The 23704-nt window shown below is 37.3% G+C and overlaps 1 protein-coding gene across 1 annotated transcript in view; it reads left to right on the top strand.

The window, feature by feature from the left end:
- Arhgap12 (Rho GTPase activating protein 12) overlaps positions 1 to 23704 on the top strand; it is a 104489-nt gene that overhangs the window by 59905 nt on the left and 20880 nt on the right. Inside the window, exons 4-8 of the mRNA XM_029547184.1 lie at positions 11030 to 11290; positions 15052 to 15192; positions 16478 to 16558; positions 18945 to 19070; positions 23329 to 23403. Of these exons, the coding sequence (XP_029403044.1) occupies positions 11030 to 11290; positions 15052 to 15192; positions 16478 to 16558; positions 18945 to 19070; positions 23329 to 23403 (684 nt within the window). The remainder of the gene's footprint in view (positions 1 to 11029; positions 11291 to 15051; positions 15193 to 16477; positions 16559 to 18944; positions 19071 to 23328; positions 23404 to 23704) is intronic.

The raw sequence follows: 23704 nt of genomic DNA, 5'->3' as shown, positions 1-23704 counted from the left end.
ATAATAAATAAATAAAGCTTTAAAAAAAAAAAGATCTCAACAGAAGTTACACTTGTTTTCTGCATTACTTCCCTTTAGTTCTGTGTATTGTCTAGCAATTTTGCCCTCTGTATTTATATTTCATGATTTAAAGAAGACAGGAATATTCTAGGCAGTCAATGCATCTTTTTTTTTTTTTTTTAGTCATGTAACTGTGTCTTTAAATTTTGTTAGTTATTTTTGTTTAGATATCTTCTTTAAGCATGGCAGATTTTCCTTCACTTATTTTGAGTGCTAATGGTACTGGGGAATGGCTCAGTTATTACAATTTAGTGCTCCTTTTGCAAAAAAACAAAAAACAAACAAACAAAAAACTGCAGTGTGATTTCCAGCACCCACCTAGGTGCTGCACTGTAGACTCAGGACTTAGGGGGCAGCTCACAGCCACTCATAACTCCAGCTGCAGAGGAGCTAGTACCTTCTTTTGGCCTCTGCAGGCCCCAGCATGCACACGGGCTCAAAATAAACATTAAAATAAAATAATTTATTTTGAATGCTTGCTTTTAGATACATTGTTGGATGCTCATGTCATGGCTAGTATGAACACTCAAGATGTGTGCACATAGGGCTAGAATGCTAGGAAAGGATAATGAGAAGTCTTTTTAGTAAGGTGTGATAGATTACTAGCAGTTTTAAAATTAAAATCAAATGGGAAGGAATGTGATCTTGTTATAATTTTTGTTGTTGTAAGTTTAAAGTCAAAATGGTAATTGGTAGATGTTGGTGTCTACCCAGTTAATTGACACTCACACATGGAACACTATAGAGTTCTTAAGCAAACTTGTTAATGAATTGCTACGTGTGGTATTCTAGAAAACCATTTATTTGAGCTTAAAGTGACAGTTTATAAATTCTTTTTCTTAAGCACTATGATTGAACATTTTTTTGTTGAGAATGTTCTCATGGAATACCGTATTACACTGTGCATATCATTTCATCCTAGTGCATTCATTGAGAGAGACTGAGGAAACTAGAAACTGAGTTGCAGACTTGTTCTTAACAGTGAGTGGTACCTTCTTCCTCGAAAAGGAAGAGCATTTTCAAAGAACCAGGTGTTTTTTATGCCTTTCAGTATTCTTTATTTCAAAGAGCAGTAGAAGCCCCAAAGGCAATGATGGGCAAGAAGTAACTACATCTTAGCTGAATTTAAATCTCTGTGCAGGTTTTGCCATTTGTGGTGTCTGTGTTCAGGTACCTAGTATGCATATAGACAGGCATGGAACAGGAAAGTCTTTAATTTGACTTAAGAGAAGAATGTCTTCTGTGTTTTTGGAATCTTTCTCAAAAAACCTGATTTGAGAGCCAGTTTTTGATGAAAATGGAAGCTTGTAAACAACCCTAGAAAGTTACTAAAGGTCTTGGAAAACAAGTTGCAGTTTGGACCAGACTTGACTCCCTATAGAGTGGAGCATATTTGTGTTTCTTGCACTTTTTCATTTGAGTAGGGAGTATATGAAGAGTTGTAGAAAGAAAAAAAAAAAAACCAGCTTAAGTGGCTGTGTGTGTGTGTGTGTGTGTGTGTGTATACGTCAGAATGACACCATGTTTCTGCCTCTATTCTGTTCTTAGTTTTTGAAGGTTTTCAACATAGCTTTAGGAAATCTTAAGACTATTAATTCATTGTGTAATCAATAAATTATCTAAGTAGCTGTGAAATCAAGTTCTTACGCAAACATATTAATGAATTGGTACGTGTGATATTCTAGAAAGCCATTTATTTGAGCCTGAAGTGACAGTTTATAAATTTTTTTCTTAAGCTCTATGATCAAATAGTTTTTGTTTCAGAATATTCTCATAAAACAAGAGATACTCAGAAAAGGAGAGTAGAATTAATGCATGAATGCATTTAAACTTAAAATATGAAACTAGATTAATTTAGGAATTTAAAAAATTATGGGTCTGCCAGAACCCCTAACTTCTAAACTTATACATGTAGTATATGTTCAACAAGTAAGTCACAGAGCCCTGTTTTCCAATTTACATAATGTTAACCGTTTGAAAATTCTTATTTTTATTATTTTTGTTTCATGTGTGTGCTTGTGTATATGTGTGTCTGTATTAATGCAGCATGTGTGAAGGTGCCCAGAGAGAGCAGAAGAGGGTGCTGGATCCCTGGGAGCCAGAGTTTATAGGTAGTTGTGAGCCTCCCCATGTGGGTTCTGGGACCCAGTCTCTGGTCCTCTGGAAAGAAGTAAGTGCTCTAAACCATGGAACCATCCTCCAGCCCCCATTATTAGCTTTTAATCTCCAGAAATTTTAGAACAAAGTATCTCTAGTTATTCTCTGAATGCTGATGGTAGAGTTACCATTCAAGTCCCTTGGGAGGGAGATTTGTAGTTGTGAATGGCAGGGGACCAGTTCATTGTCTGCTACTTCATCAGCATAAAATAGCAGCTGTGTCTTGCTATAGCTGTATAATGTTCTGTGGGAGAACTGCATGTGCTTTGCAGACCAGACAAAGACAAGCATGTCTGGGTGGTATTTTTTAGCCTGTCAATGATGAAATTTCATTAGTACATATTTGCTTCTTATAGCCATCTCCTTTGCTTTTCCACTTTTAAAAATACTCCATGGATTTTTGAAAACAGTAAAGGAGAAAATAAGATTCACAGAAGTCTTACTTATTTTGTGTATGTGTATATATGGTTGTGTGAGGGTGTACACATCACAGCACACATGTGTGGGTCAGAGGACAAAGTCATTCAGCATGGATCTGAACTCATGTGGTCAGGCCCATCCAGCTTTTACCCAATAAGCCATCTCCTAGCCTCCAGCTTAAATTTTAAATTTTACTTAAGTTCATTTGTTGTAAAGTTAAGGATTTTGGCTAATTTGGGTATGTTGTATTTTCAGCTATAAGGTTTATGAAACACAAATATAAGTCATAATGAATCCTAGATCTAAATTGAAATATACTATAAAATATAAGTTTTGAAAACATAAGCTTAAAAGAAACTATATTTTGTGTTGAATATGTACATAAAGAAATGATAATATTTTGGATATATTAGGTTAAATATGCATATTATTAGTAGTAATTTTATTTTACCTTTTTAATGTGGCTACTGAAAAATGTAAGATAACATTCCTGGCTCTTGGTATATTTCTATTTGTACTGTTTCAGACACACAAGAAATCTGTGTAAATTTGCTTCTGAAGTTAGAGAGTGGCTCAGAGAGATTGAGCCAACTCTATTTGATTGTATCCAACCCCAGGGATTTTATGCTGTTTTAGAAGCCCCTGGAGCCAATACAAAAAGCCCTGGGTGGCAGTATACATTGCAGCCGTATGCAGTTAGGTGAACAGAAAGGAATGAGGGACATCATTCTGCATTGAACCACATCTCTGGTTTCCTGGTTTATGTGTCGTTTGCTGGGAATGAGACATGTCAGAGGTAAATATTTCAAGTTGTGGGAGAAAAGTAAAATGGGCTTGCTAATAGAATTGAGTAGCAAGGAGTATAGAGCAGAGGACACAGCAGAGCAGAGTGGAGGCAGCTAGGGATGGGAGTACTTAAGATCCTCAACTTCTGTCCTGGGATTCCGACTTAGCGTTAGCACATGAACAATAAGAAATGGATTTGTAGAGATTAGCTAGTGGTACTAAGAAGATTGGACAAGACAAAGAAATGGGTCAGTGGACCTCACTGTAGGTAGTTGTGGTCATTTCATCAGAAGGTAGGGTCTGGGCTTACTGTGGTTAGAGGTGGGAAGAACTGAAGTCATGTTTTAATGGGAAAATAGTAAAACTGTTAGAGTCACAGAATTACTTGAGATAGATGAGGGTACTGTATTTAAACTAACAAGTGGAGTGCAAGAGGGCGAGTCTGTGGAGTCTTAGCTGCAGTATCCCTTTATACTACTTGTGTGTAACTGTAGCTCAGGAAGAGAGGGATGTTAGAGGGAGGGCATTGGCATCAGGTAAGGTTTCCCATGTAGACTATGAAGATAGAAAGACAGAATTGATTTTAGACTGATTTCCATTGTAGCATTCCTGTTTGCAGCTTCCTTAGTTGTGTAAACGTATCTTTTGCATAGGAACTTGCTGAGTGTTTATCTGTGTGATGCTAGGCTTAGAAGATGAAGGGATAAGCCAGACAAAATCAAGTTCTGGAGGGAAAAGTAGACAAGGAAATCTGGGCTGAGAATGATGTATTAAGCACCCTTACAGAAAGCCACAGAGCAGCACAGCTGGACGAAAGGATACTAGTGAGAGCATTTGATCTGAAAGGAGAGTTTTCTTTGATTCCTTTCGGTTAATCTATCTTCATAACTGAAAGCTGATGTGCGTGGCGATGATATCTTGGTCACTTCCATCTAGGACTTGCAACAGCAACTTCTGTGACTTTGGTTTTCTTGTGGCATGTGGACGGACAGTGCTATTAATTTGTACCTGTTTCTGAGAGTTAATAGTACATAAGTGAGCCGGGCGTGGTGGTGCATGCCTTTAATCCCAGCACTCGGGAGGCAGAGGCAGGTGGATTTCTGAGTTCGAGGCCAGTCTGGTCTACAGAGTGAGTTCCAGGACAGCCAGGGCTAAACAGAAAAACCCTGTCTTGAAAAAACAAAACAAAAACAAAAAACAAAAAACAAAAAACCCAAATAGTATATAAGTGACTTCATTAGTGTGTTGCAGGATTTCTAGAAATGAGCATTAGTTGGGCTTCAGAATTTCTTCTTGGGACCTGTTTGTTATTGGTACTTAAATGTTAAAAAGTAAAATATCAAGAATAACAGTGTGGTATGCATAACTTGGAGCCTCAGTGAAGCTGTGCTTTAAGATAGTGTTTGGATTTATAATTTTGTTTCAGAATTGTTAAATGGCTTCTATACTGTTTTTTTAATAGTTGCCTTCAGTGAAACACTTTGCTTTGGAGTTACTGTTGATAGATTTTAGCCACGTTTTTGCTGTTGGCGACTTAGTAGAGTTTGTTCTTTATTTTCTATTAATTGGGCCAGTGTTATAATAAACAATTATAGCAAAGAGACCTCTGTTTAAGCAACTAGTTTATAAAGATATGATATACATATCTAATTTTTTGTTTTGTTTTTGAGGTAGGGTCTCACTATGTAATCCTAGCTATTATGAAGCTCTCTATGAGGACGAGGCTGGTCTGGAGTTTGGAGGAATTCCTCTTGCCTCTGTGCTGGGATTATAGGTCTGTGTCTTGCCTGGCATGCTTGCACGTTCTCTCTCTCTCTCTCTCTCTCTCACACACACACACACACACACACACACACACACACACACACGTTTTTGTTGCATAAATTAGACTTGAAAATAATTTACATTCAGTTTTGGAGCCTAGTCATTAACCCCTTACCAAATCAATATGATTATTGGCTGTAGGGATTTATTCTGCTCAATAGTGTACTTCTGAATTTCTAGGGAAGTAGGGTTTTAAGAATCAAGGTGTGTAGCATGTTGTTTAATAAATGAGGTGTTTCTCCTAAGCTGACTTGGATTCTGCTATTCTCTGAAGTTTATTGTAGTATATTTCTTAAGATAACATCAAAGGTAAAAAGACAAACAGTACTTTGTATATTGAAATAAAACTTCAGACACAGGTTGAATTTGCAGCTCTCTTTAGATGTACTTCCAGAATTCCTTTCTGGAGATCCTTTGAGACTAAAGTGGAATAGGCCAAGTCTTTTTAAAATATAAAATCGGGTCATGTGCAGCAGCTAGTCCCCATTCAGTTGTGAATTAATGACAGATGTAGCTTATATAGCTAACTTTGGATTTTTGTTCTCTTTTTAAAGGCTGATTTTTTTTCCTTGCATGAAAAATTCACCTTTTTTTGTTGATGACAATATACAAACAAGGTTTTTCTTACAAATGTTAGAAAATGAATTTTACTTTGATTCATATATTCTAAGCACTTTGTTAATTTTTGCTTAGATCCCTAAGTCGGAAGAGTCAGCTGGAGTGTAGATTAAAGAATCGCGCGTAAGTATTTGCTCTTAGACGAAGGAGACTAATGCTACTGATTGAGTTTTATCAGTCTTCAGTACAACAGTGTGTGTGAGAGTTTAACCAGGGCATTTTACGTGTAGGTTCTTGACTTTTCCACCACTGCTTGTAGTTCTGTGTCCTGCCCAAGAATTTTAACACCCCTAGGTGACGAGATAGATAACTCATCTAGTACCCTCGGGAAACTCTTCTGTGTTGATCGTGCTGGTGCAGGTGCTTGTCACCCCTAGACTCTGCGCCTAAGTGAACTCTGGGTAATCTCCTCATGATAGTAAAGATAGGAGATGAAATGTAGAGAAGTTCTACCTGTTCTTACTCAGAAAAAACTTGTACCCTTTGGTTTTTCTTCATGTTTTCCAGTTTTTAGATAGGATTTACTGTGCAGTTTTCTATTCTCTTTTTCGTGTGTGTGTGTGTGTGTGTGTGTGTGCACGCGCGCGCTGTTTTAAATCAATTACATATGGCCTTTTTCAAGCTTATATAATGTTAGACAGTAATAACCATGCCTTTGTTCTTAGGTATTCAGTTTTACTCTATTAAGTAACAGTACAGTGAACATCTTTGTAAGGAAATGATTTTTCTGTAACCAGATTTGTTTTTTTGCAAAAGCTTTTAAAAATATTTATGGATGTATTTTTACAAAATTTAAAAAGTTAATGGCTAGAGAGATGGCTTAACGATTTATAGCACTGGCTACTTTTTCAGAGGATTCAGGTTCAATTTCTATCGCAGCTCCAGTTCTGGGGAATCTGATGCTCTTCTGACCTTTGAGACATGTGGCATAGGCATACAGACAAAATACTTTAATATATAAAGTAAATAATAACTTTAGTCAGGTGAGATGGCATACAACTTTAATCCCTGCAGAAGCAGGCAGATTCCTGAGTTCAAGGCCAGTCTGTTCTATAGAGCAAGTTCCAGGACAGCCAGGACCACACAGAGAACCTCTGTTTTGTATCCCCCCCCAAGTCATTATTTCATCTGTGTGCATATCTACATGCTGTGTGGGCACCTGAGCCACTGTGTACTTTTGAAGTTCAGCACAATTTTATGGAGTCAGTTCTTTCTTTCTATCTGTATATGGGTTCCAAGTTAAACTTAAATTTGTCCTTTTTCTTTTAATTCTCATTCTCTCCCTCTCTTTCTGAAAACTGAAGACAGACCTAGTGTGGTGGCACACGCCTGTTATTTCAGTACTCTGAGAAACTGAGGCAAGAGTTGAAAACTAGACTAAGCTACATAGTTCAGTTCAAGACAACTGTAGGACGCATAGTGAAATACCAATTCAAACACTCAAGCCAGGGGCTGGAGAGAGCCTCGCATTTAGAGTGCTTGCTGTAGAATCACGAGGACCCAAGTCTGATCCTAAGGTCTGCACAACAAGCTGGATGTACACTGTATTTCTGTACCTTATTCTAAGGTAGGCAGAAATGTGAGAGCTTCCAGTCTAGCCAATGAAAAAGGAGCCCCAAGTTCAGGAAGAGACTGTGCCTCAAAGGAATAGGTGAGTGAAAAGAGGAGGACATCCAGTGCCTTTTGTGTCCAACACAGAAATACAGATGCATGCACCCACTTCCACCCATGGTTTGCACATATGCTCACATAGACAACCCCACAATAAATGAATAAATCATCTTTTTTTAAAGCAAAAAATGAAGATTTAAGTGGACTATGAGTATGGAGTGGATTAAACAGGACTAATATTTCATCTAGAAACTGTGAGGTATGTATGCATTTCTCCGTGTGTTATATGCATGTGCACTTGCCTGTGTGGGTCCGTTTGAAGGCCAGAAGTTGACATTGGGATATACTTTTCAGTCACTTCTTTGCCTTATTTTGAGACAGGTTCTCAGTGAGCCTGTAGGCTTGCTGATTAGGCTAAGCTTTCTGCCAGTGAGCCCCAGATCCACAGTGATAAGGTTACAGATGTGGTGTGGGGCTGGGGATCTGAACTTAGGTCCACTCTCTTTGATAGTGGCAGGCCAAATACTGAAGACTGGTAACTGAATCTTTTTAATAAGTTGAATGCTGAGTCAGATGACTTCTAGCCCTTATAAGGTCTGTGGATTTGGCACTGTTGAGCTCCCCCTTGGAAAGCCTATTCTTTGTCTTTCCAGCACAGCATTTGCTGTAGAAGACATTTACTCTACCTTCCTAACTGGATCTGTTTTCCTGGTCTTGTCTATACTTATACAGATGGTAACAGAGGTCACTATTCTTAGACCATGTGCTACCTCTCAAATACTCTGTGCTCACTTTTCCTGTCTTTTCACTTTTCTCAGGTTCTCATGTATATTCTCTTAACTTACTCACCCAATATCTTTCCCTTTATAATTTTTGCCCTGGTTTTGCTCAGCTCCCAGTTGATGTATCTAGTTTGAGCATTTCCAGTTGGACATTATAGGATACCAAGCAATAGAATCCAAGGAGCTTCTCCTGTCCCTCCTCTTGCTGTGCAGTTCTCTATTGTAATACTAATCTATAGTTTAAAGTTATGAAACAAACTATTTCACACAAATGTAACATCTGTGTGATTATTTAACCTGGTTCTATCTGGACTCTAGCTCACCTCACTTGTGCGTTCCCACCATTTTTTGTTTTGTTTTGGTTTTTTTGAGACAGGGTTTCTCTGTGTAGCCCTGGCTGTCCTGGAACTCACTTTGTAGACCGACTTCGAACTCAGAAATCCGCCTGCCTCTGCCTCCCAAGTGCTGGGATTAAAGGCGTGCACCACCATGCCTGGCTTGTTCCCGCCATTTTTATTGCAGTTCTCCTCATCTGTGCTATGGGCATCCCTCTGCCAACGGATCTGAGAGAGGGGTGGAGAGGGATGCACTCACTGTCTCTCTCCCTCCTCCCTTCCCTTTGATAGGGTGGTCCAGGCTGAATTTGAATTTGCTGTGTAGCTGAGGATAACCTTGAACTCTTGATCCTCCTGCCTCTCTCTGCCTCCCAGATTATAGGCATATACCACCATTCTTGATTTTGCTGTGCTTGAATCAAATCTAGGGCTTTGTATATGCTAAGTAGGCACTCCACCCATGAAGTACATCTCATAATTGTATCCCTCTTAATGTTATAGTAGTTCAAAATGTTCAAAATCTGTGATAGTTTTCTTTCTTTCCAAGGGAACTGTGCTGATAGTTGAACTCATGGACTTGTGCATGTTAGACAAGCACTTTTGAGTTACACCACTAGCAACATCGGTGCTTTTAAACATGGCACATAGGTCGATCTTGTTCTTTTACTAATTAGGTATTCCTAAGAATTTAAAACCTAAGGGTTTCCCCTTTCCACTTCTTCACATACTTTATGGGATCACATGAGCCTGTGACTGGTGCCATGCTGGTTCTTTTCTTTCCCACCTTTTTGAGGCAAGGTCTCATTCTGCAGCTCTGGCTGACCTAGAACTCATTATGTAGAACAGAGTGGCCTTACACTCACAGAGATACCCATGCCTCTTCTTCCTGAGTGCTGGGATCAAGGTAAGTGTCACCATGGCTGGCTTCCTGCCATGCTGTTTTCTTCATGTGTTTCTGCCTCCCAGCTAGCTCTCTTTTATTTAATTTTTTCATCCCAAAGGTCTCCTCACTCTTGCTCAGGATGTTTCATTTTGCTCCAGTGAGTGTATGTTTCCCATGTAATCTCAACATTGTCTGTTACTCATTCAAATGATCAGTTAGTTTCACTTTTCTTTACTACATTATGAAATCCTAGAAGACAGGATTTTTATGTGTTTGTACATGATGCACAATTCATTTGGAGATGTTTTATTCTTAGATAGGGGCATAGCTGACCATCCTTTTCCCAAACTAAAAATGATTGCTCTCTGTCACATCTAACCAGTTTCAATTCCTTAGTTTTGTGCTTATTTGACCATTGTGTTTACATTCTTTGTTCACTCAGTAAATTTTGTTGTCCGATAAGTACTAGTGTGCTAACCATACTACATGTTGAGATTGTGTATTAATTTGTAGAGAATTTATGTGTAATAAAGTTTTGAAATTAGGAACAGGGCTTATGTCTGTTTAAGTTTCTGTGGTGCTGAGGAGTAAGTATGTGGTTTGGGATTCTAAGCACACAGTATACCACTGAGCCAGTCCTTGGACTTCTTTTAAGTATTCTCATTGGGTTTTAAGATTTTTTTTTTTTAATTAGTTAACTGTTTGTCTCCCTACTATGAATAAGTGTTTCTTTTTCCAGTTACATTTTTAAATTATTTGTTGAATTGAGAGTGATTAGATTACCATGTATCTTGCAGAGGGTAGGGCTATAGAAATATATTATTTAAATTGTCTGAAGTGGTGGCTCAATATTTAAAAACACGGTCTTCCAGTGGAGCTGTTTGTTTCCCACCACCTACATTGGGCAGCTCACAACCAGCTCCAGGGAATCCGACACTTCCTTCTAGCTTCATGAAGCATACATTGACATAGACACATACATACGCATAATTAAACCTTTTTCTAAATTTTTTGACTAAAATCTTAGAATTTTAAAGCCAAAGGAAACCTTAGGAGTTTAGTCCAGTCCTTTAGTTAAATACTTGACGTTTGGATAGTTGAAGTGGTCTTACCCAGTGTTGTACAATCTTCTGGTGTGAGATCTTGAATAGAACCTACAGCTTTCAATTAATTGAATATTGCTTTTGGAATGGGGAAATCTGTCAAGCTCATTTTGGATTCTGTTTGAAGGTACTTATTTTCAATCTGGCGATGAATATTAAACTATACCATTTATGCCCATGGTTTTATATATTTTTATTTTTCATTTAAAATTTCTTGGTGAGTTTTCTGTGTTGTTTTAAGATACTTATTTGCTCATTTATTTTGCAGTGCTAACAATCAGATCTTGCGCATTCTGGGCAAGGGGTGTGCCACAGAGATACACCCTCAGCTCTTGATATTTCCCCAAGTTTTAAAATACATTAGTATGGTTATTTATAAGTCTTTTTAATGTCATTTCAATTTGTAAATGTAACGCCATTTAAACATGAGATTTAAATTTTATTTCACAGGCAACCACACCCCCTAATCAAGGAAGGCCAGATTCTCCAGTCTATGCTAACCTACAGGAACTGAAAATATCACAGTCTGCTCTTCCTCCTCTTCCTGGGAGCCCAGCAATTCAAGTTAATGGGGAATGGGAGACTCACAAGGACAGTTCAGGCCGTTGTTACTACTATAACCGCACAACCCAGGAGCGAACCTGGAAACCACCTCGATGGGCTCGAGATGTGAGCACAAGTCGAGATTTTCAGAGCCCAGGAGAGCAAGAGGTATGAGTATATCAGAGCCAAACAGCAAGGCTCCCAGTTTTTCTTCATTATTCAGAAATGAAACAAAAAGCTTGGTTTCTTGGTGTCAGTATGGTAGAACATTTGAACCTCTAAGATTTCCCCAAGCTTTCTTCAAACCTTTAACTAGTGTATAGATGCTGTCATTAAAGAACATTCACTGGCTTTTGCCCACTGCAGGACCTTCTCTTTATTGCATCAGAAGGAGCCAGCACAGCAGATGTGAAACTCACAGCACTTGGGATATGAGGCTGAAAAATCACAATGTCAGGGCCAGTCCTGGTTGCATAGCCACCTTTAGACTGTCCCAGTACAGTGGCTCCTTCACCCCCAAAAGGATGCTTATTACTTAAATCAATAAAAAGGAAAGGAGGGCCATGGCTAAAACCTAGCAAGATACATAGAAACAAAGTTACTTAACTGATCAAAACAGTTAGTTTTCTGTGGCTATCAAACTCTTCATGTTTTTCTGTCAGTAAGGATACAAGGCAGTCCTTTAATTCTGCTTAAGAGAAGTAATGATTATTCCTTTGCTTTAGTTGGGTTAGTCAAGTGTGAGGATAACTCCCTTAGAACTGTTATACACTGTTTGTTTGTTTGTTTGTTTGGACAGGGTTTCTCTGCATAGCTCTGGCTGTCCTGGACCTCACTCTGTAGACCAGACTGACCTCGAACTCAGAAATCCACCTGCCTCTGCCTCCTGAGTGCTGGGATTAAAGGCGTGCGCCACCATGCCCAGCTATACACTGTTCTTACTTCTGCTTTCCTCCTCTCTCTCCAGTACCTCCTGCAGGCTGTTATAGATACCTACTAGTTACATTTTAGGGAAGCACCGTTTTGTTGTTGTTGTTGTTGTTGTTGTTGTTGTTGTTGTTGTTGTTGTTTTTATAGTTTAGCTAAGCTATGTAGGTAAAAGGCAGGTTGAATTGGTGGGATTCAGTGAAGTCCTGTTATTTTGTGCTTGGCTGTCTTTAGGGCCACCAACTCTCACAGGAAGCAGCTAGCTACACAAATAAGCACAGGGCTCTAGGATGGAGCTAGGTCACCTGTCCTGCATTTAGCAGAATCTAAGAGCTTTGTAGCTAATATTCCCCTTCTTGTCCTATTTTTCAGTTGGTTATTCATAGCTCTCTTTCATGGTGACTTAAAATGTTCACAATTGAGAACAAAAATATCAAAGCAAGACTGCTCAAAAAAAAAAGGAAAAAAGAAAAAAAGGCTATGAAAGTTCCAAAAAGATTTGGAAAAAAAAATCTTGTATATTGATTGTAAAATCTTTATAATTACAGAACAGTAGAAAAAATGAAATATACTCAGGAATTCTGTATGTATTTCATAGTTTTTTAGTTCTGTAAATGAAAGTGATTTGTCTATCATGTTCTCAATTTATGTGTAAGAATAGACATTGGACACATCTTTTTATCAGTTCTGAAGAAAGGATGCACATGGGAGGTAAAACTGAGAGACTTTGTGAATCTGAAAACGTCTTTGTATTTAATTAATCAAATGCTTGAGTGTAAAATTCTAGGGAAATAATTTTCTCTCACAGTTACAAGTTGTTTTAAACTTCACTTGAATTGGGCATCTACCAGTTGCTTGTCTTCCCTGTTGGACCCAGTGAATTCTTCCACAGACTGAGGTTTTCAGCTCCTCTCCCTACAACATGAGGGCCTCTAAGGCATTGGTGTCAGCATTCAGGCCTGGGTGCCTTAGTCTTTGAGTCCATCTTAATTGTGTTTGCTTTGCAACTGAAGTTCTTCCTGATTGTCCTCTTGAGGGGATTAACATCTTAGTTATGCTTGGGAACTGTGCCTAGAGAATGGGCATGAAGAACGGATTCTGGTACTGTTAGTCCTCTCATCTTTCATACCCTAAATGTCAGCTCCCGGGTCTAATGCGCTTGTTTCTGAGCCAGCTCCAGTAAGTCTCTTGGTATCCAATACCATTTTCTACCTGCCAGTTTAGACTAAGCTCTCTTCTGCATGGTTAAGTGAGATGTTTGATATCTGCTAACTCTGCTCTTCCAGTTCTTGTAGGTGGGTATTTTTTTAGACATAATTCACTATAGTTATTTTCGTAAAATTTGATAGGAAGTGGCCACGCCTCTCTGTCTTACCTTAGAGCAGTGGTTCTCAACCAGCCTAATGCTGCAACTTTTCAATGCAGTTCTTCATGTTGTGGTGACCTGCAACCTTAAAATTATTATTGCTGCTGCTTCATAACTGTAATTTTGCTATGTTATGAATCGTAATATAAGTATCTGATATGTGACCCCGTGAACGGTTGTTTGACCCTCAAAGGGCTCGGGACACACAGGTTGAGAGGCTGTTTCAGAAGCTTTCCTGATGACCTCCTCAGTACAGTGGTTCTTATCTGGTGATTATCAAATGTGCTTTCCAGAATCTTGGCAGTGTCTGTAGTAGACTAAGAACCACAGTGAGGGAGCACTGCTGTGTTAGAGGCCAGAGCTGCTGCTACTGTTTACACAGCATATGACAACTGTTCGCAGCAAAGGGTTACCTGGTCTGAGTGTAGCAGTCCTGCTACCCACTGCCGGACTTCCACCATGTCTGCTTTAACACAGTTTAACCTTTACCAGTCTCCTCTGGCCCTTAAAGCCGGTGGTTACATGCTTTTATTGTTGTATATTTTGTTTCTGTTTTTAGCTTCTCTATTGTGTATTACAACTCGACATTAATCCTTAATTTTACTTTTTCTCCCTCAAATTTCTTCTGTTTTTAGTACATGCTTTTAAATTTCCTTGTGAACTTTTCTTAGTGATAGGATCTTTTTTTTTTTTTTTTGGTCTGGAAATGTGTATGTGTATGCACACACATGCACCTACACATGCTCAGCGCACACAGTGTTGAGTTACTTAAGGACTTAAGTTCCAAGTTGGCTTTTGAGGTGGTTCTTTGGTTGGGTTGGTTTGCTAACTTAGCCTCCATTGTTGATGCGGAAAGCTCAGCTGTCATTTTCTCCTATAAAGAGTACACTGTCTTTTCTGGCTAGTTGCTCACATGATTTATATATGTAATCTTACTAGGATGGGAATGGTAAAGATGCCTTTGTTAATTTCCTTTCTATTGTGACATCCACTGTAGAAAACCAAGTTAAAGGAGGAAAGGTTCATTTATGCTCATATTTCCAGTCTGTGGACAGTTGGGTCTGTTGTCTCTGGCTGTTTGTAGGGAGAACATCATAGTGGAGAACGTAGTGCAAGAAAGCTGCTCACCTCCAGACAGCTGCTAGGAAAGAGAGGCGAGGGATGGGAGACAGACAGCAAGGAGCCAGGGACAGTTTATACCCTAAAATACATGCTGCCTATTATTACCCATTCGCACAGGCCAGTCCTCTCTCACTCTTCATTAATTCAGGTATGGATTGACCTCATCCGAAGGGTTAGCACTGTCTCAGTAGCTCCAAGAGCTGAGAGCCAAGCCATTCACACATAAGTCTTTGAGGCTGTTCTGTATCTAAACTGTAATTATTTTTATTTTTGTCAGGAAATAAATATTTCTTTGTCTAGGATTGTATTAATATGATGAAATAACCAATGTTAATTGTACCTCACAACTTATAATATACTGAAGACAATATATTTTGAAAAGTAAATATTATATTATTAATATATTCAATTTATCCTAGTATGTATAGCCAAGTAAATCCAGGCTTTTTAGATTCTCACTCACTGCATATTTATATTCAAAGAAGAAAATTCTTGTGTTTCTGACTGTTTATAGCCTCTTTCATCAGAAGAAAACTACCACAGCAGTTGTTTCAGCCAGTCAGATAGTCAGTGTGGTTCTCCTCCCAGGGGTTGGTCAGAAGAGCTGGATGAACGTGGGCATACCTTATATACCAGTGACTATACTAAGGAAAAGGTACTTCTCTTTTTCTTCTTTTCTCATCTAGTATACCTTGACAGAATCCTCATGAGATAATTGTGTACTGAGACTTAATAGTAATAAAATAAACTCATAAGCTGGTATGGAGGTATATATGTATAATCTAGCCCTTGGGAGGCAGAGGTGGGATGTTGAGTTTGAGGTTAGTCTCAACTGATCAGGAAAGCTCTTTTTTCTAAAAAATCTCATGAGAAGTATTCCTCATAGCAATTTTACAATGGAGTACATAGGAGGACTACTGATTCATGGTTTTGTTGGTGTGTTGTGGCTGGGGATAGAACATGGGGTTCACATATGATATGTAAGCACTCTACTACCAAGCTACACCCCGATTCTTGCTTCACAGTTTAAATGGGCTACAGCAATAGTGGTTTTCTGGTACTGATAACCCATTCAGATGAACCTTTGAGGGCAGGCCTGTTGTCATTTGCTTAAGGTTCTTCAATAAACATATTTGTTGGTATTTCTCTTGGGGAAAGTTGGGGTTTTTTCCAGTGAATTTTCCAACCTCTATTATCACAGATTTTCATACCACTTATATTTTTTTTCCGTTACGACTGAGTTTGTGTAAAACAAAAACCATGAATCTAATATTTTGTGATTAATAAATATCAAAATTTTAAGCACTACCTGAAAAGTCATTTTAAATGGTGGCTGACTGGTTTGCTAGTTAAAGATAGGGGTTAAGCAACTAGCCCTTTTCCCTGCTTCAGTTATATGTATAATATATAGTATATAATATATACTATATAATATGTATAAAATTAGTGATTTTTACTTCTATAAAAATATTATTTATTCTCTGTTCTATATTATGTGCAGTTCTCTTGTTACTTAAAATGCATTGGCTGAGGGAAATAATGAGGATTTGTGTAAAATTAATTATGAGATTTTTATACCTAAAACTTGAAAAGTATGTTTTTAATGTTTTAAACCTGTTCTCAGGTTGTTTTAGACACTTTGCTATACCAGCAGATATGTGTCTCTGTATATGTTTTATGTCATATGTTTCTTACTATGTTGTCAAATAATATTTGAATTATTATTTGACATTTGAGGAGAGACATGCATACTAATATTGAGTATTATACTTAGCAAGCATAAGTGCACTTTCCTATCATGCTAAGCTTCTTGAGTTCATTTGTTTACCTATTTGTTGCTATTAGGATGAAATTTCTAAGAGTAATATCTAATAATCTTACTATAGCCATTTAAACTAGCCTTTATTTAAATTAAATACGAACCTGTTGTGTTTTTGTAGTGGCTCAAGCATGTTGATGATCAAGGCAGACAGTATTACTACAGCGCAGATGGATCTCGGTCAGAGTGGGAATTGCCAAAGGTAAGAAGCTTAATGCTGGCCTCATGTGCATAATGTCTGAAGACAGCTGCATGAGACTCATTGGCTTGTTTTTTGTTTTTTGTTTTTGTTTTTTGTTTGTTTTTTTATTGTTGTCTTTGTTTGTTGTTTTAGAGACTTAAGTCTCATTTTGTAGCTCAGACTGGTCTGAAGTTCCCCATGTCGACCAGGGTAGCTTTAAACTTACTTTACAGATTTATTCTTAGCTTTGTTTTATTCTTTAAAAAGCAGAAGACTATTTTTTTTCTAAGTTCATTTGCAACCCCGTGGTTCCCTAACGTGGTCAGAAATGTATATTTACCACTTTCTCATCTGGGTTATTCTCAATCAGGAAATTTTTTGATAGCTTGAAAGTAGTCTCTTATTATCCCCCAAAATAAGAGTTCTACTTAATGCCAGTAGTATCAGCCTGTCTGGTTATCTGAGGGTCTTACATGGAATGGGCCTTGTGTCTTTTTTAGGAGAAAGGATAGTGATCTTATTCAAGATCATCATCAGTGAAGGTGTATTTAAGTGAATCATATGTGCGTGAGCACACACACACATTTGACACTACCAGGTATGGATAAACATAGGGCACAGTACACTTAGCTAAACAATATATTGATACTAGGATTTTATCAAAATATGAGATGCATGTGGGTGATGAACCTATAGTTCATCATATAATATAGCTTAAAAGGGAACGAGAGATGGATCTGGAAGTTGTATTCAGAAGGCATCAATATGTACCTAATACTATGTTACTTTAGAAAAAATACCTGAAACAAATATATTACATTAAAACAGTAAAACTTAGTGCTACGTTCTTACTATAACTTATTTTTATGTATGTGCTTAAAATAATACACACTAAGATTTTAGTTCAGATTTTTAAAAAGTTTTTTATAGGAATTAGAAACATGTTAAAATTTGGTCATCATTTTAAACTAAGGGTGTTTAAGTTGTGGTATTTCTTTGGTCTTTTTCTCTATTATGTGTACTTTGTTATTGGTGTCTCACATTTTGTTGTGCTTGTTTTTGCCCCTATGAATATTTTCTGCCTAGTAAATTATGAGTACATTTAAAATTATGATTATTGGCCGGGCGTGGTGGCGCACGCCTTTAATCCCAGCACTTGGGAGGCAGAGGCAGGCGGATTTCTGAGTTCGAGGCCAGCCTGGTCTACAGAGTAAGTTCCAGGACAGCCAGGGCTGTACAGAGAAACCCTGTCTCGAAAAACCAAAAAAAAAAAAAAAAATTATGATGATTACCTGAATTAATTTTACATTATTTTTCTTACCACTAGAAAGGCTTTCTAAATCTTAGTAATTACAAGCTCAAAACCTAGGCAAGGTTCCATGAAAATTTCATATATAAACTTACACAGTCACGTTTGCTGAGATGATTGTATTTCAGAGAAGCCCTGTGTAACAGGTCTCTTTACAATTAAATATCTGGCACAGGATATTGGTGGTCTTTAAGCATTATCATTGTTTAGTTTAGAAGTAATAATCTGAAGATAGTTGTTAGAAAACACTGAATTGGTTTGTATGCATTCGCTTTGAGGAGTCAAAAAAATAACATACTATGCACGCATACACTAATATATAATTAGTGAAATTATAATCAAAGTCATTGAAAGCTAAGGTTTGCTGGACTGATTTTAGAGCTGAGGGGCAGTGATACAAGGAATCCTTCCCTTTCAGGGGGGAAGAAAAGTATCTGTTTAAAAGTTTATTTTTACAGCTTAAAGCATTTAAATAACCTACATAAGGTAATACAACTCTCAAAGCTTTATAGTTCTCTATCTTTTTGTATGATCTACTTAACATTGCAAACTCCTCTATGGTTTAATACTGTACTGATAGCATACTAATTTCACATGCAGTTTTCTTTTGACAGTGATTGTTCTGTTTTCTACACAGTTGGTATATTCAGAAGTAGTGTTCAGAACTTGTATACTTTAGAAAAATAGCAGTATATGAAACAAAGATAAACCTTTAAACCATTAAATGTAAAAACTGTAGTGTAAACCTTACTTAAGCCTTATGATAACTGTGGTAATATTCTTATGAAGAACTGGGATGTTTCTACTTCATTTACTCTTAGAACAACTCTGAGTGAGGTGACAGCTCTGCTCTATTTTGCAACTGAAGAAAAATTTTGGAGGAGTAAATATTTTACAAAAGACAACACTAACCGGGTATATCCAACCCTAAAATCAAGGTCTCAGTCATGTTACAAGGCTGCTCAGTAAGAAGTCTGAGATGAGACAACTCTTGGTGTGGTATCACTTGAACATCGCCTAGTGATCATGTGTCATTAGGAGCTATTGTAGATTCATATTTGTATCTTTTACCTGTGGACTGTATTTTGTTTTGTTTAGTATAATGCTTCATCTCAGCAGCAGAGAGAAATAATTAAAAGTAGGAGCTTGGACAGGCGGCTGCAAGAACCAATAGTGTTAACTAAATGGAGACATAGCACCATTGTGTTGGACTCCAACGACAAGGTAAGAGCTTGGAAAAAATGAGTTTTGGCAAGTGTTTGGGAATTATATTGTTCACAGTGAGTTTTAGATATTTTTACTAATGTTTATATAAAATTTTGCTGTAGTTAAACATAATTTTTAGCAAAAATATTAACTTATCTTGAGCCAGTACAAAATAATGTTATTTTGTTTTAATTTTTTCATTATTATGTACATATAATGTACTTTGATTATATCGCCCCCTCATTAGCCTATCTTATGCTCTTCCCACTGAATCCCTTCTCAACAAAATCTCCCTACTTCCATCTGTTTGCTTTTATAGCCCACTGCATTTAACCAAGGGTTGCTCAGTAAGCTTGGGTGCTGCACCACTGAGAAGTGTGATGCCACCCCAGCCCATCCATTAGCTGCCCATGATCCCTCAGGGCAGACTGAGGCCTGACCTCCTTCCCATGTGTGCTAGAGTGCTGAGATCCTTCGTCTGGACAAGGTGCTATGCAGGCAGTCTCTGCTGCTCTGAGCCACATCATATCCAGAAGACCTTCAGAGCATTCCTTCCTGTATTAGTTCGTTCTTCACTCTTTCTTGATGGCCCTGAGCCTCGGAAAGTGATACAGATATCCCGTTTAGGGCAGAACGCACAGTAGTTACTTAATTCTTGCATGTAAGTTAATGGTTTTGTCTACATGCAGTGGGAAAATATTTTCTTAAATAAATGACATGCGTTTGTATTTAGTATCAGTTACTATGTGTTAGTTTTGGCTTTGAGATTTCTCAAATTCTGTACAATAGATCAACTGTTTTTGTGACTTACTGATATCTGATATATGTACTTGACATATTTGAGCTAGCATGTGCATGTATGTATATGTGTGTATAGTATATAATGTTTACACACACACTATTTTAAGCCACTTTTGCTGTCTTTGTTCTTCAGGAAGTTTTATATAGTAAAGGTTTCATTTTCTTTGTCCCAGGAAAGCCTGCGATCCTACTTGCTCTATTCTCTCCCATAATATTGCTTTTATCAGTCTGAGAAGTGATGTTCTATGTTTCTAATAGGATATGGATTTTGATTCAGGTTTCAGAAAGGATCTTCTTAAACTTCTTCATCTATACTGTTAGAATATGATTTTCTTTGAGGGCATGGCGGGCATTTACAGTATATCAGTCATATCTATTAGAAGGAGAAGGGAAAGGGGATGATAATATTCCATAATTAAACACATTACCTTTAAAAAGGTCTTTGATCACTTTTGTAGCATAATTGGAAGGTGTCTCTCTCTCTCTCTCTCTCTCTCTCTCTCTCTCTCTCTCTCTCTCTCTCTCTCTCTCTCTCTCTCTCTCTCTCTCCCACCCACCAGGATCTTTCTCTGTAGCCTAGGCTGGCTTGGAACTTAGCAACTGAAAGTGTTTGGGAAAGATTAGGTGAGGCCTCACTCGAGGAGGTGTGTTATTACAGGTAGGCTTCCCCACTACACACGCCTTGTGCTTGTGGATCAGTTGTAAGCTGTTAGCTACTGCTCCAGCACTGTTCTTGAAGAGACACCATGATAAAGCCAACCTTATAAAAGAAAACATTTAATTTGGAGGGCTCAGGATTAAGAGAGCTACACTTCATGATCAACACAGTGGAAGCATAAGTGTAGCAGGTAGCAGTAGCTGAGAGCTTACGAGCACAAGGTTGTGCAGGTAGGTGCCTGTAATAACACTCCTCCTTCAGTGAGGCTACATCTCTTAATCTTTCCCAAACACTTTTCACCTAACTAGGGACCAAGTATTCAAATGCATGAGTCCATAAGGGCAGTTCTCATTCAGACTTCCACAGTGACCCTCCTGCCTTAGCCTCAAGAGTGCTGGGATTATAGGTATACACCACTGTCCTGGTTAAAATGAACTCTGGTAGTTTTCCCCCAATGTTTGGCTACTTTCAGTCTTAAATCCTTTTGTAAACAATTGATTTCATTCAGCTCAAAATAAGATGTTTTGTTAGTACAATTGAGTGTAAATTAGTCTTTCTATATAAAACAAGGTAGACTTTTAAAAGAGTATAGTGTGCACACTTTCTATATTTATATTAACTTACAGAACAATAATGAAAGTAGACCAGTTTCCAGTTTTTATTTTCAAGAATATTTTACAATTAAATGTAGACATCTAAAAGACAAATGAATGACATTTTGGAATCAGTGTTTTTGAAGATGTATTTGAAAATCTATTAGTATTGACATTAGCCTAGGCAAGTGAAATTATTATATTAATGGAAAATACAATCAATTTCAGGAGTTAATTACATTTCTAGGTATATAGAAAACTGTTAACTGCCATATATAACACGGCGAGGCGAAACCTATTGTTGAGCTACCTCTGCTACCTCTTCCAACGGCAGTAAAGATGAGTATTTTGGTGAGATAGACTTAGACTTCATTTTTTCAAGTTTTCCATTATTTTCAAGGGTGTACATGCATGTATGAACACCTACACACTCATTTCTGTGAGATTTCAGCTTTAAACTGATCCTTGAAGGTACCTTTACTGAGAATTACTTCATGTCCTTTTTCATCTAATTGCCCTTAGGCGGCAGCAGTGTGACTGTCCTGAGAACAGACGTCGACTTATTTTTAGTAGAAATCTGTCTCTTTAAGTTGGCCTTTGAAATAGATTCACAGCTAATTGCTTCATCAAGTAAATATTTCCATTTCGTTTTATCACCTAAATATGCTGTCTTCAAGTAGGGCAGTTTTTGAGGCTATGGAAAAGAGACTACACTAGGACAAGCTTATACATAATGGCACCTATAACTTTAATGGAATAAAATCCAGTGTTATGCAGCACGTCTTGTTAAAATGACATGAGTTCACAAGTAAGATTACCTTGAAGGAGGTAGTTGTAGGTGTGTCTTTATTATGTCTGTGTGGGTTTCCTTGTTGCTGCTTATGTATGGCTTTTACTAAAACTACTCATGGATGTGAAAGATGTGTATGCACATATTCTTACAGAGATACATAAATGTACAGTTGTTTGTTTACTGTAACTATAGTTGTGTATTCATTATTGCTCGCACTTAAGGGTTGTAGGACTGTAGGCTGTATTTCACTTTTACTCACTTACTGTGTCATTAAGCATTTTTCAGGCTTTACCTTTTCAGGCTGCTTTAATACACATAGCAGTCATATGACTGAGCTCAGAAAAAACCCTGAAATAAGGTGAAAGTCGAGTCTGGATAGCTGAGTGCTTTTCTTGGATTTGTAGATAGGATTCTAATGCTTTGTCCATTAGTGGTGTTAGCTTTGGTTGTTTTGTTATAAGATTGTTCTTCCAAAGGTTTCCCTGTAAATCTTGATTGCTGTAGAGTTTCTGTGGGTATAAATGTATAGGGTGCAAATTGAAGATTTTTTTTTTTTGCAAGTGAATGAGTGTTGAAATCAGGGTTTTTACACTGTTACTTAAAATGTTCCTAGGTTTGTTGTCAGAATCTTGTAATTTTATAAGCATAGATGTTGGAGTGAGCAGATGTGGGGTTGAGTGTTCAAGGCACTGTCTGCCTGGACTGGGAGTTAGTAAGGGGTTGGGGTGATTCCTCACTCTCTTCTCCTCAATCTTCTAGGAGAATAGAAACTCAAAGTAGGTGTCAGTACCAAAAACATTACTTTTCAGTCTTAACCTTTCATAAGAAGTAATATCTTTCAGATTTGACCAAACTGGCTGTTTATAGAACCCCTTGCTTGTTATTATATTGTTGTACACTTAAACATGTAAATCCCCCCTGTGCATCATTAATCTTTAAATTCTAGATTTCTTTGGCATATATTTTTTATCTTTATATCTAATTATTGGACAGTAACTATAAATTTCTTTAATGCTGAAAAATGATTAAATTTATTTTCCCATATTGCTTTAGACTAAAAATTTCATTTGTCAATTACCACTTAATTCTTGTGAATGTTTCTAGCATAGCACTTTATTATAATCATGTCTATCATACTAATAGTACGTTATGTGGTGACTGATGTGTACGTAATTTTAAATAGGGTTAATTAAAAGTGATAAAATGCTGTTTTAGCCAACATAGTTGCTATACGAACATGCCGTAGATTGTAAACTTTTAGTAACATCTGTAATTTTCAGATCAGTGTCACCCTACTTCTAGAGCATCTGAGATAGAAAATAACAAGGAAACAGTTTCCTTTGTTTGCCTTGTTACATTCTCCCACTGTGATCAGGAAGAAACAGACACGTTTAAAATAGAGTAACGGTTTTCATTACTTATTTCTTGTAGGATTCTCCAACTACCACAAAACTCTGCTTACCTGAAAATGAATCTCCTCCTACTTCATCAAAGCATCAAGATCCAGTTAGTATACTAGAAACATGCAGAATAAATAGCCTAGCCTTTTCAATCACTCTCAGGAAATTAATTTTCTTTAAATATAATGTTGAAGTATTTCTTGTGCCTCTATTAAATTTTATTGACCTTTTAAAAAATTATAACTAAAACAGTTTTAAGAATCAAATTTTATTCATTTTAAAGTCCCTTTTGTATAAAATATGCTAGTAGTTTATATTTACATATATGCTATATTTACATATATGCTATATTTCAAGGTGACAAATTTATACTTAGTTTTTAAAAGTAAAAAATTCTAAGCCAGGTC

Source organism: Mus pahari, chromosome 15 (assembly GCF_900095145.1).
Source record: "Mus pahari chromosome 15, PAHARI_EIJ_v1.1, whole genome shotgun sequence".
Classification (NCBI taxonomy): Eukaryota; Metazoa; Chordata; class Mammalia; order Rodentia; family Muridae; genus Mus; species Mus pahari.
Note: the sequence above shows the minus strand (reverse complement) of the source record. Positions and strands in the feature narration are given on the sequence as shown.